Source organism: Haliotis rufescens, unplaced genomic scaffold (genome assembly GCF_023055435.1).
Source record: "Haliotis rufescens isolate VD_foot unplaced genomic scaffold, xgHalRufe1.0.p SCAF_1, whole genome shotgun sequence".
In the NCBI taxonomy this organism is placed as follows: Eukaryota; Metazoa; Mollusca; class Gastropoda; order Lepetellida; family Haliotidae; genus Haliotis; species Haliotis rufescens.
The window spans coordinates 33,972,358-33,988,608 of record NW_025963779.1 but is presented as its reverse complement, the minus strand read 5'-3'; the positions used below and the strand labels follow the sequence as shown (position 1 = coordinate 33,988,608).

At 40.4% G+C, this 16,251-nt stretch overlaps 1 protein-coding gene across 8 annotated transcripts in view; it reads left to right on the top strand.

Annotated features, from left to right (window-relative positions):
* LOC124139444 (zinc finger protein 236-like) overlaps positions 1-15,884 on the top strand; it is a 45,440-nt gene extending 29,556 nt beyond the window's left edge. Inside the window, exons 3-7 of one of the 8 annotated variants that reach the window (XM_048395183.1) lie at positions 3,405-8,368; positions 8,449-8,468; positions 8,548-8,842; positions 8,896-8,922; positions 9,081-15,884. In XM_048395183.1, coding sequence (XP_048251140.1) covers positions 3,504-6,491 — 2,988 coding nt within the window. In that variant the 5' untranslated portion in view covers positions 3,405-3,503 and the 3' untranslated portion in view covers positions 6,492-8,368; positions 8,449-8,468; positions 8,548-8,842; positions 8,896-8,922; positions 9,081-15,884. Of the gene's footprint in view, positions 1-3,404; positions 8,369-8,448; positions 8,469-8,547 lie in introns of all 8 variants that reach the window. The other 7 variants (XM_048395179.1, XM_048395181.1, XM_048395177.1 and 4 more) reach the window with 7 other exon arrangements.
* The last annotated feature ends 367 nt before the right edge of the window (positions 15,885-16,251 follow it).

Sequence of the window (16,251 nt, the reverse complement as noted above, 5' to 3'; positions counted from 1 at the left end):
AGTCTAGAGACTGGCCCCAGCAAAACACTGTTCCATCCTAAGATATATCAGGATATGGGAGTTAGGTTATCATGGTTGTATGAAAACTTCTTAGATAGGATCCAGAGCTCCACATGTGATGCTAGCGTTTGGACTACTGTAAATATGTAGGAGTGTACAGTAAATGCCTGTAAATCTAGAAGCTAGCATTTCGTGTGAAATTGTCTGAATTAAGCAATCTTGGGTACAAAGACACATTCCCAGCAGTAATCACCATTCGTATTTGTCTAGTATCATGTGTTAACATATGGCAGCAAGTCATTATGAAATAGCAGGAAGAATGATCTTATCAATCTTCCTCATTGAATGTACTGATATTACTGAAGATATTTTGTAAGAAATATATTCTTTCTCAGCTACTAGACATTTTTCCTTTTGAAAAGGTATTAAAGACTTGTCAATAAAAATAGGATTTGCCTAATTTTGATGTGTCATTTTCCTTCAGAAAAGAGATGGAATTTTATATGAGTAATACTAAAATTTAGCCTTAATAATGAAACATGAAATGAGGAAAATAAATGTTCCTATGACCTACTGTAGAGGTTTGGTCAGAGTATTATGCATACAATCCCTGAGGCAATTCATTTTGGTCACGTATGGGGTAATTCTGTCATTTTTGGAAGCAAAAAGATGTGCCCATCATCTAAAACACAAAACAGTTTGGGATCAACCACCAACTGGATTTCCTGAGTCTTTATTCAGTGAAGGAACACAGAAATATATTCAGGAGTTGGTATATTTATGTGTTCCACTGAATGCCAAGTTATGTGTTCACTACAAAAAAAAAATCATGTATTCAATAGATTTAACTGCAAGCCATAAATGAAACAGCAGGACTGATTGACACAACGCTGCACACATAAGCAACATTTTATGGAGAACCCAACAATATTCTGTAATGTCTTTTTGGAGACTGCCTGGTCTGACTGTTCAAGCAATACTTCTTCAATACTGTTTTAAGCAGTGACTGTGACTCTACACTCCGTCAGGCAGTGGTTGGCCCAGGTGGCCCAGTCGCCCAAGGCGCCGCGATTCACTGTGCAGTTATGTCCCTTGGGCACGCCAGAAACCTATCATTGTGGGTTCGAATCTGGGTTCGCCCTGATTATGTTTCTAGGTTTGTCAGCACCATACCTGTGCTTGTGGGTTTCACCCAGGTGGTAAACGTCTGAGACCTGCATCACTTCGGGCTTTCCTCCCACATTAAGCTGACACGGCGGCGTTAAACCTAACTCACTCACTCACTCTTTCAGACAGTGAATGCACATAAACTCATCATATGTAGAAATACATATTTACTCCACTTGAATGTCTATGTCATATAGCTGCAAATAAAATATTCAAGAATTTCAAACAGCTTTTGTGAATATGCTTAACCCTGAAAACATGCATTGAATGCTCCAGAACAAAAGAAGAGATTTTGTTTAGATATTTCATTATGTGATGTGTACTGACAGTTCATTGTATAAGAACCAAACTGAAATGCCTTGGCACCCAAAGTCATGTCAATGATTATGGTTAGGTTTCTACAACATGAGATATGCCTAGACATGGACTAAGCATCTTTATATTGTCTGTCTTGCAGAACAGTAATATCAACATATCTGCAGTGTTGGCAAACAGAAACCTTTTCAATTATTCATTTTGTTAAAAATTCCTACTCTTAGTAGTTAAAGAAAATGAAATTTGAAATATTTTAAGCTTATCTTTAATGTTTTAAAACAGGTTCAATAGAATTTGTTTGGGTATTTTCATAAATATATGATATACAATCTCATTAAAATTATATCTTTTATTTCGATGTGATCCTCTCTGCTTTAAGATCTGAGGACACCAGAGAAGGTCACGCCAAGTGAATTTTGACTGCCCAATTTAAGTGAAGGATTGTTGGTTCCTGAGCCAATCTTATGTCGATTCATGTTCAATTCTTACCCATGTCAGTAACACATGGTGTTATCACTGATTTTCATTGATATATTTGTATAAATTCCATCACTGTTTTGCCTTTTAAACCCCATAAAAATCTGTTTCGGTGGATATTTAAGACTTTGATGGTCCTCTTTTTGGTGTAGATACATGGCGCAGATACGACAGGGTGAACAAAATATCGCAACAATATAATGGCACGACATTTATTGTTTAAATTCAGAACATGCCAATAACCTTCTTTTTCGAGATTCAGATATGCGAGTTTTTCAATCATCCATACCAAGAAAGTTCATTTGAGACTACCTCCTTTTGAGGTGTAGTGGTGTGTGGGTGTGGGTGTGGTGTGGTGTGGTGTGGTGTGGTGTGGTGTGGTGTGGTGTGGTGTGGTGTGGTGTGGTGTGGTGTGGTGTGGTGTGGTGTGGTGTGGTGTGGTCTGGACATGTAGGCTCAGGTGTTGACATGTATTACTATTCATGCAGTGTTGGCCTCAGGCCAGTGTCAGCTTGTGTCATTGTTTCATTCTCCTCCTCTTTTTCATTGTCATCTGTCATCCTTGTCATTCTTTCCATCAATTGTCATGTGTACATACACATTCATATTTCAAGCACCTCAGTTAGCCTTCATAAACCTTTCACTTGGACCAACTGATTCAATGAAACGCATTCAAAGTATGTGTGTATGGCAGTTTTGTATAATTAAGAAAAAACAAATCATATGACAAAACTGTCCTGAAAGAAGTCACTTGATGTTGGCACACTTTAGTTTATCATGCTCCTAAATTCTCTCGAAAAGCATTTCCTCGCACTGTAAACGTCATCTCAGAAACCTCAGAACACCCCAATTTATTCAAGAGGTTTAAATAGCAGCCATAATGAAAAATCTTTTTGTGGCCATTACTGCACCTTTCTAGTTCAGAATGTAATGACATTTGGTATTTGTTTAGTTTCATAATTATTTTTAATATGTTTTACCTTTACCTTGTTTTGACCATGCTCTTAATGCTGTCAAAGTCATATGGCTCTCCTTTTGATGACATCATATTTTGTTCAAATCATTAGATATTGTTGTCAGTATTTGTTTGTCATGTTCCTGTTTATTCAGAATTTCTTTTTGATATCAATGCTGACAGTAACTATTTTTGACTGTCAGAAAACAAAAAACAACACCAGGACCAATTTATTTCCTTCTTTAACAGATGTGTCGATCTTGAGTTTGTTAAAGGAAAATTAAATGCTGTGTTAGACTGAACATTGATTGACCATCTGTTTGTCTGTATATTTATAACTTTTTTATGTTTTAATTTGTAATGTAGGCCCTTGTACCAAGGAAATCTGTGAAACGAGTGAAGTCGGGTTTTAATAGATCATGAATTACTATGAGATTCTGTGATTGTTTCCAGTGCCAGCTGTGTACTGACAGTCTTGTGTCTGTTTCAGGTAGAGGTGTGAGGAGGCAAATGCAGCATCTACCTCCAGTCCGTGTAATGGTCTCTCCTACCTGTTGTCAACTACCTCACCCCACATTACCCATCTACCATGAGTGGCAGTAACAAGAGCTACCTCCCCTCGCAGAGGATGATGCCCGTTTACACCACCGTCAGCCCTCCACAGACAGAAAGGAACAGTGTACCGGAGTTCCCATACGATCCTGTGCCCAGCAAAACATTGTCGTCGCTTTCCAAATCTGCTTCATACGGCCTGTCTTTGGAAGAAAATTCTTCACAGTCCAAGTCGGCTGTTTTCGCTATGGCTCCAGGGGAGTCTCCTAAGCAAGTAGCCTCATATTCGCGAGTGCAGGAATTCCCCTATGACCCACCTGACAAGAGCAAGCCCCCAGACTATCCCTACGATGATCTACCCAATGGTGGGAAGTCTGGGCAACCTTCTGCCGCTGCGTACAGTCGTGGTGAAGACAAGACCTCCCCACCCTCCTTAGCTTTAGCATATCCTCGCATGCAGGACTTTCCATACGGGTTAAGTGGTGTAGCTATGCCTAGCTACAATTACAGCAGTGAACTATATAGTTATGTGTCAAACGGGTTTCCTCGAAAGTCGAGGATGTGCAGCTATTGTGGAAAAGTATTCACTCGATCCACAACTCGTCGTTATCATGAAAAGCGGTGCCCACTGTTGCGAGCTGCTGGTAGCTTGTTAAAGAACGAAACTCAAGTAGCAGCAGCAGCAGCAGCAGCAGTGAAGACCGAAACCTCTCCGTCTTACGCTTCAGCAAATACCTCGCACACTACCGTCTCCTCAAGTCAACATACCTCATTTGCACTGGCTTCTTTATCCTCCCAGCCATATGCATCTACCTCAACTGCTGCTGTGGACCAAAATCGAAATGCAGTTAGTGGGATTAAGGGTGAACCTCACGAGATGCTAGATCCATCGCCCTCAAATTCTGAAAGTTTTAGCCAAGGAGATCTTAGTACCCCACGTTACACCCCTGATTTTGATTCAGCCAATCAACAGGTTTTAATGTTTTCCCCTCCAATGAAGGACCGCTCCTCCGAATCGCCATTATCATTACAGACTGATAACCAGACTGCCTCAGATCATCAAGATACGGGTGAACCATTAGTGTTCAAAGATAACATGGACCACAGCACAGCCTCTGATCTGGGGGCCGGTAGTACTGATGCCCTTTACAGCAACTCCAATGCCGGTTACCAGCAGTACAAGGACATTCAAGTGTCGCGACAATCGTCTTATCACTCAGGGATCGCCACTAGTTCATATAATAACACCATTTCTCAGGGTACCTCAGGAGATGGCAGCAGTTTCAATCAGGACATGGCTCAGGAAAACGATAATATGTGTGACTCCAAATCTGAGGAGTGTACACCGAAATCTGTTCTTGCCAACAAATGCAGTATTTGTGGAAAAACATTTGATTCACCTCGTCAGCTTCACATACATGAACAGCTGCACACAAAATACAAACCATATGCATGTCGTTTCTGTGGCCAACGTTTCCTCAAAGTATCAATGCGTATTGCGCATGAACGGCTTCATATCGGAGAGAAGCCATACGTCTGTGCCATTTGTGGCCTGACGTTCACACGCAAGTACAGTGTGCGGCTTCACATGCGAAGGAGACATACCGATGGTCCATGTCTTTGTCGATATTGTGGGAAGACGCTGTACACATTGCAGACTCTGAAGAGCCATCTGCTGTCACACAACCTGCCCAAGTCTGAGAAAGAGTCTCTGCACTACCTCGGGACATCGGGAGGGGAGCGCATTGGTGATGCTAGTGGTGCCAAAGAAGACGATGAAAATGCAGTAGTACCAACAACTCCAGAGGACCAGCTTGCACAGTCCAACAAAGATCTAGCTCTTGCTATGGAGCTGGAGCTTGGAGGCAATTCAAAAGAGAAGGAATGGTGTAAGCTGTGTGAGAAAGAGTTTCCCAAATCGTTCATGAGATATCACGAAAAGCTCCATGCTGATCAGAAGCCCTATGAATGCCCTACGTGTAACAAGAGGTTTGGTTACAAGAATAACATGAAATCTCATATGAAGCTCCATGCTGGAATAAAACCATATCAGTGTCATGTGTGCGGGGCAAAGTTCACACGTGGTTCCACATTGCGGCGCCATGCTCGACGCCATGGGATATTCACGGAAAGTGTGTGGGATTTCTTTGTCCAGAAGGGTGCTTCCTCAGGAAAACAGAACAATGTCTCAAAGCAGAAGGGACCAGTGGGCCCTCTGAAAGTGCAGACTCAAGGTCAAGGACAGTCTTCTCCAGAAATATCAAGTTCAAGGTCAACACAAGGTGAAACCGCAAGAGCATCAGTAACACCAGACAAATCAGTGAACTATGAACGCGGAGCGTACTCTGGACCGCCCGCTCTGACTACGAGTACCATGTACCCTGGCTATGCAGCAGTAGCCACTTTACCCGAGAGTATTTATCACACATATCCATCTACCTCACACTTCAATGTTAACTATTCCAATTACACTGCTAGTCAAGAACCTCAGGCTGATGCCCTCAACCTGAGCGTGACCAAGGACGCCATGGAAGCTGCTGCTGCTGCTGCTGCTGCTGTTGCTGCTGCTGACATAGCAGAAACCTCCGAGGATGAAGCAGAAGGAAGTGAGAGCAAGAGCAACATATCGTCACACACTTGCACATCGGGTGGTGCTAGTGTCGGGGTGCAGGTCAACCTCTGTGGCTGTACCGATAAGACCTCACTCCTTGCAACTTTGCCATTTGACAACCGACTTCTCAGTCCACTTAATATTGACGGGTCCGGGACGACAGCAACGAGTCCCTCGCTGAGTTCAGGGGGAGAAAACTTTAATCAGGAATCTGTATCTACGCTGATGAGTTCAGGGCGCCTGTTTCGGTGCAGTCACTGCGATTGTTACTTTTCTGAGTATGCCATGTACCGTATTCACCAGAAGCTGCACGCACGGGATGCCAACCGACCCTTCCTGTGTCCTGTGTGTTTCGAGGACTGTCATGACAAGATGTACTACGCGTTGCATCTTTACGAACACCTACGCATGTGACCCACCTCAACAGACAAGCACCTTCTCAAACTTACCTCATTTTAGCATTATCATCATTATTATTATTGTTGTTGCTTTTAAGGTATTTGCCTGTCTCAGGATAGACAGCTTTCAACTTGTTGAATTTATGGTCATAATGCATTATTCAATGATTGATTTATGGATCTAAGTTGTTGATGTCTGCTTGTGTAAGCTCTCTTGATAGGCACCTGTATTTCAATCAGTAATGATTTTCTCCATAATAGGCCTGAAATCTACCTGTAGTATCTTTCCAAACCAATTGATGTATGTTGTTAGCATCATTCTGTCTCATGAGACCAATATCCCTTTTTCAGATAATTCCAATGTGAAAGAAAATTGTTGAAAGTTGTGACTTCATGTTTTCTCCTAAAAAGATCTGTTTTACTAAATGTATATTAGTGCTTGCATTTGGGGTAGATATACTACATTTATGAAAGTTAAACTTATTCCTGTGATAGATTGATCTTTGATAGCTCAAAGTGGCCTTTGTTGAGAGATATGTGTAAAACACACATTGTTTAAAGACAGTGATGTACTGCTGTAAATACGTGAAAAATTGTAGAATGTATGTGTTTGTTACGGGTCAATGCTGGTAACCACGGAAACACCAGATTTCATGGTTCCTTATATGTCTTAATAGACTAGTGCATTACAAGCTCTGTTTTAGGGTGAGTATATTACAATGAAATGTGTCAGGGACATAGTGACTGAAGTCTAGTGATGTGTACAGTCCTCCCTTGTGCCTTAGAGAGGGAAATAGTTGTTCTTGTGTACCACTATGGTAGTGAATGTCCCATAGTGGGGAAACGGACATCGCCATACGCTGTGCCCCTATCATGGTAGTGGGTGTTTAAACATATGAAGAAGACATCATGACCATATGCTGTGCCCCTACCATGGTAGTCGATGTTAAGGAATGCGAAACAGACATCACTTCCGTACGTTGTACCCCTTATATGATAGTGGATTTTTATCAGTGTGAAGCAACATCTTAACCATATGGTAGTGTCTTTGAAACTATTTAGTTTTTTATCCAAGTTCAAATCAGTATCTTTTGTCTCGAATTGTATCATTAAAGAAACAAAACAAAACAGATAAAGTAATATTTCTTGCAAACAAAAATTAATCATCACAACTCCAATATGTCTGCTTGTTAGAAAGGCCACAAGTAGGGAACAAGTCTGCTGTCATGACGGGTGCAACCATGTTGGTTTGGGGGACATTGTGTTGTGGTACATGCTGCCGCCATGATGCCCTGTCCAATCTGTCATGGAGAAGGATGTTTGTACAGTGGGACCCCATTTATCTGGACATGGTGAATAAGAATCTGTATATTGGTAGGCTGACTTTCTATTAGCAGTTACTCATTATCTCTAGATTAATGGACACAAATTAATCAGTTCTCATGCTACCTGAACAAAAAACATTTCATTAATCTAAACCCCAAAACATCATCACTTTTAATCAATGGCCTTCTTTGCTAACCAGTTTTATGCACCTTTAGCCCTTTGGTCATTGACAACAAGGGAATTATGGATGTAAAGAGCAGTTGTGAGTCGAAACATTTTGATCTTTCAATGGATATTGTCCAGATAAGTTGGTTCTCACTGTATGCTTATGTAATTCCTTAATATCTGGACATGATGGCAAAGGTTTCCCCCCTGTCTTACACTCATACCTCATACTTTGTGTTTACTGCGTTAAACACTGTTGTCTTTTGATTGTTATGTTCTGGTTGAGCATATTCGTGCACACAGTCCAGTGTCCTCTACCTGTGTGTGGAAGGCCTGTTGAATGTTAGGGTTGGAGGGTTATTTGTTCAAGGATTAGGTTGGGATGACTTGTTCAAGGGTTAGGTTGAAGGGGACTGGTGGGAGGGTTAGGTTGGTGATGACTCGTTCAAGGATTGGGTTGGGATGACTCGTTCAAGGATTAGGTTGGGATGACTTGTTCAAGGTTTAGGTTGGGATGACTTGTTCAAGGTTTAGGTTGGGATGAAGTGTTCAAGGGTTAGGTTGAAGTGGACTGGTGGGAGGGTTAGGTTGGTGATGACTCGTTCAAGGATTAGGTTGGGATGACTCGTTCAAGGATTAGGTTGGGATGACTCGTTCAAGGTTTAGGTTGGGATGACTTGTTCAAGGTTTAGGTTGGGATGACTTGTTCAAGGTTTAGGTTGGGATGAAGTGTTCAAGGGTTAGGTTGAAGGGGACCGGTGGGAGGGTTAGGTTGGTGATGACTCGTTCAAGGATTAGGTTGGGATTACTCGTTCAAGGATTAGGTTGGAATGACTTGTTCAAGGATTAGGTTGGGATGACTCGTTCAAGGATTAGGTTGGGATGACTTGTTCAAGGGTTAGGTTGAAGGGGACCGGTGGGAGGGTTAGGTTGGTGATGACTCGTTCAAGGATTAGGTTGGGATGACTCGTTCAAGGGCTAGGTTTAAGGGGACCGGTTGCAGGGTTAGGTTGGTATGACTTGTTCAAGATTAGGTTTAAGGGAACCGGTTGAAGGATAAGGTTGGGATGACTTGTTCAAGGGCTAGGTTTAAGGGGACCGGTTGAAGGGTTAGGTTGGGATGACTTGTTCAAGGATTAGGTTGGGATGACTTGTTCAAGGATTAGGTTGGGATGACTCGTTCAAGGATTAGGTTTGGATGACTCATTCAAGGATTAGGTTGAGATGACTCGTTCAAGGGTTAGGTTGGGAAGACTTGTTCAAGGATTAGGTTTAAGGGGATGGGTTAGAGGGTTAGGGTGGGATGAAGTGTTCAAGGGTTAGGTTTAAGGGTTTAGGTTGAAGGGTTAGGTTGGGGCAGGCCAGATTGGGGATGGCCCATTGAAGGGTTAGATTTCAGTGTCAGGTTTGTGTTTGGAAGGCCTATGTTGATGGCCTGGTGAAAGGGTCGGAGTGGAATAGGCCTGTTTTTGGGTGAGGGTTGAGGGGACCTGTTCTAAGGGGCCGTTGACAGGTGGAAGGGGAGAGTGGGGCTCGAGGTTGGGAATACAGGCTGACTGAGAGAACTGTCACATCGTCTACCTCATGTTTTGGCAGAAGGCACTGGACAGCACTGGCTCTGATTATTTCAGTATACCTCAATATATCACTGTATGTAATTGTCCTCATTTACCACAGATGGTGAGACTCCTTTATTTGTCCTATATTGTATGTATTAGATGTATGACTTGCATTTTATGTTAATCTCAGTTATTGTATTGTTATTGCCTTGACCACTATATGTAGGCTGGTGCAAGACCTACACTATGTAGTAGTTTTAGGTAAGGGATGAACTCCTCAGGAAAACTGTCCTTTCTCTACACTCTATAGCTTCACCCAAACTTGAATATTATCTCCAGCATTGAGTCCACATGACGGTTTGTACATTCGACACACGTATCAAAGGAGAAATCAAAGCCATTCATGAAATTCTGATGTTTAGTTTCACAGTTTGTAACAGTTCGATCTACGAATGACATTGGAAACTGTTTGGGCATTATGAACTGAGACAGGATTTCTGTAGAATCCCAACTTTGTTTACCTCCAACTCTGTTGCTAAATCAGTTGTACTTCACATTCAGGGTATTGAATCCCAGGCAGCTATTGTAGGAATTACATACCGGTAGCCACTGACATGCTCCACTATATAGGTACTGAATGTTGGCTCCACAGTTATCACACACACAAGTTCACTAAGCTCCAGTTATCACACACACTAATTCACCCAGCTTCAGTTATCACACACACTAGTTCACCAAGCTTCAGTTATCACACAGACACTAGTTCATCCAGCTCCAGTTATCACACACACTAACCCACCCAGCTTCAGTTATCACACAGACACTAGTTCATCCAGCTCCAGTTATCACACACACTAGTTCACCCAGCTCCAGTTATCACACAGACAGTAGTTCATCCAGCTCCAGTTATCACACACACTAGTTCACCAAGCTTCAGTTATCACACAGACACTAGTTCATCCAGCTCCAGTTATCACACAGATGCTCCACTCCTGTGACAGTCACACACATTGGCTCCACATTTATCACATGGGCAGATGTAGCCTTCAAGAAACTCAAACCCTTCACTTCATTTGACTTCTCAGGAAAGTTCTTGTGGCTCAACAAGCTGTTAAGTATTTGACTCCTCAGGAACTCCAAGAATACAGCTCACATTTCACTCATCACCTTCCACAGTTCACAGGATTCATTCAACATCTGCCAGGAAAACACAACCTTTTGTTCATTACACAATAAAAATTTGATTTGTTATTGGATCCACAGCACCACTGGTTCTATACAAGGACACAAAGACATTGATCATCATGACGAAAGAAAACCAATTAAACGACTCTGCTGGTGCCACAGAATCCTCATAAGGACACAGCCACACACACAGCCACACCCACATCGACCCACACCCACATCGACCCACACCCACAGCCACACCCAATGCTGAACCACAACGAGGCACATGAGTACTCCACTTGTTCCAAAACACATTCATAATACAGGCTTCATAGAATCACAATACACACACACAATACAACTACAAGAACTGACATTGCAGAAGATTCACCTTGCCTTACCCACCAGCATTACTGTATACTCTACAGCTTCAAACAGGTCCGAGCACTGATCAAATCAACTGAAGGCTTCACAAGCTAATCACAATGAGCATTCTAGTCTAAATGTTAGTCTAAACTAGACCAGAAGAACATGGCACTTAGTAAGGAGTAATGTTTGGGTGAGACTGCTGTTTGACTTGATGTAGAGATCTGACAGAAGGAACATTTGACATCCTCAGGAGGGGCCAGTATATCCTATATTTGATGTATGTATGTGTATTATATAGCTATATTATTACACCTAGTGTAAGAGAGTTTATATATCATAGATTATTACTGCCTACACAAACACTGTATATACTATGGTGGTGTTACTTGTTAGTGTTTTGACAGGACCAGATGCTGAATGAAGAAGGGAATGAACTACACAAAACTCAGGTCTGCATTTTACTCTGTAATAATTGTCACTGTAGTTACATAGCTCATCGTTGTTTGCTAGCCAGACATAGCTCCTGGGCGACGTTGCCATCACCGTTGTCATCATTGCCACTGAGGTCTTCTTGGTTGATGTGAGAGTAGGGTGGTACACAGCTTACACTTACTCTCAGTTGGACAATCAAGGCAAATGTTGGACTTGAGAATGAATGCATTGTGTTGGAGTATTGTCAAAATGGCTGGAGTACTGGTTGGATGGATATCAAGTCAGTTGAACTTTTGACATCAGTTGTGCACCAGTTGCAAGTTAGTGCTGCATTGTTAAGTGGTGTGACTACTCAAGCCAATGTCAAACATGGATAATTTGTTGTTATTGTTAAATATAATTACAGATTGCAGGTATTACATTGTATACAGTTTTAAAAGGGTACTTGTCTGCCAACTTGCTCTGTCCATTTGCTTTTTGACAAAATAACAGTGAAGCTTGCTTGACTTCATTGACTGACTAGCGTGTGTTAGTAAAAGAGTTCTCTCTGAATTTCAGAGACAAGTTCCCTTTTAGCATTGTAGGAAGGTAGGTCATGATGACACAAAATCATTATTATCTAGCCTCATGTGTATAATGTGTAATTCAGGTCCAAGTAATTGGTATATTTTTTTGTACACGATTAAACTTTAGACCTCAGATTTTTTACATTGAATTTTTTGTTAAAGATATTTTATTGTTGTATAAGTTCTGCTAAGTTTGTTATGCTGAGTGGATGAAGTAAACAAGCTTGCTGTGATCCACAGCATTACTGTAAAGATGTTATGATATTTCATGAAACATTTATACAAGTGATGATTCATCTTTGTTGAAAAAAAAATGACGATGTGATTGTGTGTGGTAAAGTATCTGGTGCACATGACTATGTAAAGGGAGCTAACTCTGTCCTAGCGCTCACATTGCAATTCTGTGAAGAGTTGTCTAACTTGACAAAATACCCTTGTTTCAAATCATAAATTTGATGTTGCCATGCAGTTGTAGTTTTTTAACTGGTGATGGACATTATTGGGGAACATTTTATTAACAAAAATCAAATAAAAGGGTATTTCGTGAAGCAAAACATGAAACTTGTGTTGTTCTGGGAGCAGTGGCTTGTAGCGTACTCATTGTAGAATCATCTCCTTTCTACCAAAGAAAGATTCATTGTTCATAGGGTCATCTCACTGCAGTGTGTTGCCTACTGGTTCTTATATGAATAATGAACAGACTTTAACCTACCTCATTTCACTGGATTTTATATTTAATTTTTGTGTACAAAGTTGTTTTATCCTGGCTGTATATTAAAAGAGGCACATAGCTCTCTATCATATATATATCCTAGACTTAGAACCAGCTATTCCTGTTTGTTATGTATTGGAAAATTGAGACAAATTGTTGCACATATCTCAGTCCTCATGTGCAACACTATACATCAGCTCTCACATTGTGTCACACGATTATCAGTAGAAATGCTGTATTTTTGATATTACCACCAAACAGAGCAGCATTGTAAGCAGGCAGATATTTGTCGTTGTTAACTACCGATTTTCCTACAAGTAACAGTTTCTCACAGTAGAGACATTTGCAGTCACTGGAGGCCATCTTGTAACAGCATTCTTTACAGTTGGGCAAGTCAGTATGATCCCATGATCGGGCTAGATGGGTTAGGTGGATTCATGAATGTGGATAGTATATTGCACTGAGGAAGGAAATGCGAATTCCAATGAAATTGCGTAAATGTTGACATGATCAGGGACAAGAAGATAATGTATTGTCCAATCTTTTTTTTTTCAATATTTGTTTGATCTATTGTCCATCTACTAAATCTCTTTTTTATCTTTAGTTTGCATAAAAATTGATATCTTCTAATCAGAAATACTGATGATAGTGATCCTAAATATTTGAATAAAATGAGGGTGAGAAAGTGGGAGAGATTATTGATGTCAATCTCTTATCTGTCTGCCCTAAATGTAGGTTAAATGGGATTCTTATTCTTATTTCAAGCCACTACTTGTTACCTGTCTTCTTTAAACTTAAAGACCTTCTTGAAGACAAGAAAAAATATTGTTTTTGTCAACAGGCATTATCAAAACAAATACTTATATATAAAGCGTATTAATTTGGATGTGTATTTATTTTTTATTTTTTCGTAAATTAACTTCAATCTCTCCTGATGAATTTTTATTAGTCTTTCATTTTGCCTGGCATATAATTCCAAAAAAATCAAAAAGAAATCAAAAACTGGTCTCGCTGAAAGTATTACCTCATGAAGTGTACTTGAATTATTTAGGATCAACAATTTTCTAATAATCATTGTCACGCTTTTACCTCAAATCTAAAATTGAAGGTTCTGGAGTTCAAAATAAGTTAATCAAAGAATTACAATAAATATGACTTCCTCTTTCCCTACTTCATTGTAAGGATCAGATTCACACCAATAAAAACGCTTGTGTTAAGGAAAAGGAAGAAAATATTATTGCTGTAGACTGAAATCTGTCAGCCATGAAGCTTTGTTGAGATCGTGATTAATTTAATTCTTTCAGATTACCTTTTGAATATTTAATTTCAGCATCAAATTTTGTCTGATTTTTATTCACTTGAATGACTGTTGTTTAATTAAGCTCCTAGACAGCAGTCAATAACATGTTTCTGAAAAAAGCCAACATGTGTCACAGGGATACCAGCTTCAGTAGATTCACAAGATGACACGACTTTATATGGCATCTTACACTGAGTTGTGGGAGTTCTGATGCTGAGAACCTACAGGGAACCGTTCACAACTGGTACTCTAAAACAAAACACATTATTGGATTTGTCATCTCCTATTAGTATTGTTTTCTCTTGGACAAGATGAATTGTTGCAGATTTGTGTGAACTGTCTCTAAGAATGCTGCCAGAATTTGGTCCCATGTGAAACTGCTAGTAGTACTCTCCCTGGCATTCCTGTTGTCTGCATGAGGCTGTCTGTTTGACCGTCCGTCTGCTTCGTGTACGCTCCTGGCCTTATTCACCAGAATGACTATCTCAAACAACACCAGCCATTAAGAATTCCATTTTGTTTTTAGTAGACTGCTCAGGACTACCATTAGTCTGATATAAGACATCTCTTCATTTCTGCCAATGTGATTCCCATTGTAGAATCTTTTTCAATGACAGGGGCAGATAACTCCAAATGCATTTCATTAGCTTGGCCCTATATTGTTATGGTAGGTGATCCTTTGCATTGTCTCTGTCGTGGTTACCCAAAATTATTTTTATGAAAACCATTCAGATTTGTCATTAGTTTGAGTAGTATACTTTATGAGAAACCTGATGCTTATACTTCATTCAACCATGTGTACTGTCATTGTTCAGTCCATGGTGTAAGGAAATCGACAGTGCTGCCATAGTGTAAAACTAGCATGTTGTCCTGCATTTGGACAGTGCGTCCTGTAGTGTTTGATGATTGGTGTTGTGTTGTAGACGGCCGTGATCAGACAGACGGCACTCTCTTGTTATTGGTTCATGTTGTTATACCACCCAGCATGGCGGTGGGGACTGAGGACGCAGGACTAGCAGTGCTGGCAGAGGGGTAGTGCAGGTCAAGGTCATCTCCTTGTGCGGCCCTGACTGACTGACTGACTGACTGACTGTCCGTTATGTTATCACATTATACACCCTTGCATCCAGTATGGAAGTAGTGGCGAGCACTTGATGCAAAATCATGCAAACAGGCATTCAGGAATTTCAATTTTATATTCCAGTCTTGTCAGCAGTTTTTGTTTATATTGTAGTAAAATTCTAAGCATCAGTTCTATATAAATTTGTTTAACACAAACATTTGTTATTACCATTTGCTTTTTTTTGGTGGTAATACACAGGCAATTAATATGGGTAATATTCTTTGGGTATTGAACCATATTTAGCATACTGGTACTATCCCACCAAAACCTCTTTTAAAAACAAAAACATGGACATTAATTCTTCACCTTTCATGATTACTAGCGACATTCCTGATTTTTAAAATTATGCATTGTTAAGAACTTATGCTTTGCAAATAATTTCCATCCCCAATGTTGCACCTCTTTCACTTTGTCCATTATGTGCTCAATGGCTGCTTTCCTACTGCCACCTTGATGGTCACATCCCAGCCGTTACTTAAGGTCAGTGATCTGCCAACACTGCCAGACTGCTCACATTCAAACATATATTCTGAGTTTATTTTTGTAGCACAAAATGATGTTATGTCTGATACCTAAGGCAATATATAGATGTTTAATGTTAGACAGATTGCATAGCCAGGAAGGGTATTTTCCAGAACAGTATTTTGTCAAATTTTATAAAATAAAAACTATATATTGTCAAATATGAAAGTGATGTTATGTTTTCTTTACTTCAGTACACCTGACACTCTTAAACTGGCATAGATTGTTTCAGGGTTGTCTCGTATGTATCTGAGAATTTGTGTTCTTTGCACTTCAAGAGTGAGTTTGGTGTTGAGGAATCTGCTTTGAACAGTGTTTCAGTTGTATCAGCATGTCTGCCTGCATGTGTGGCAGTCCAAAGTGATGCTGGTCTGAGACATTAACCTCTTCAGTGAAACCCACCCACAGTGTGCTGACAAATAAAGAATCATTGGGAAATCTGGGTATTTGAATCAGCAAGTCAAGCAATTGAAGATTCCTTATGCAGAGGTGATTGTACTTGCTGTAAACCAAAATCTATCTTATGGCAACAGAA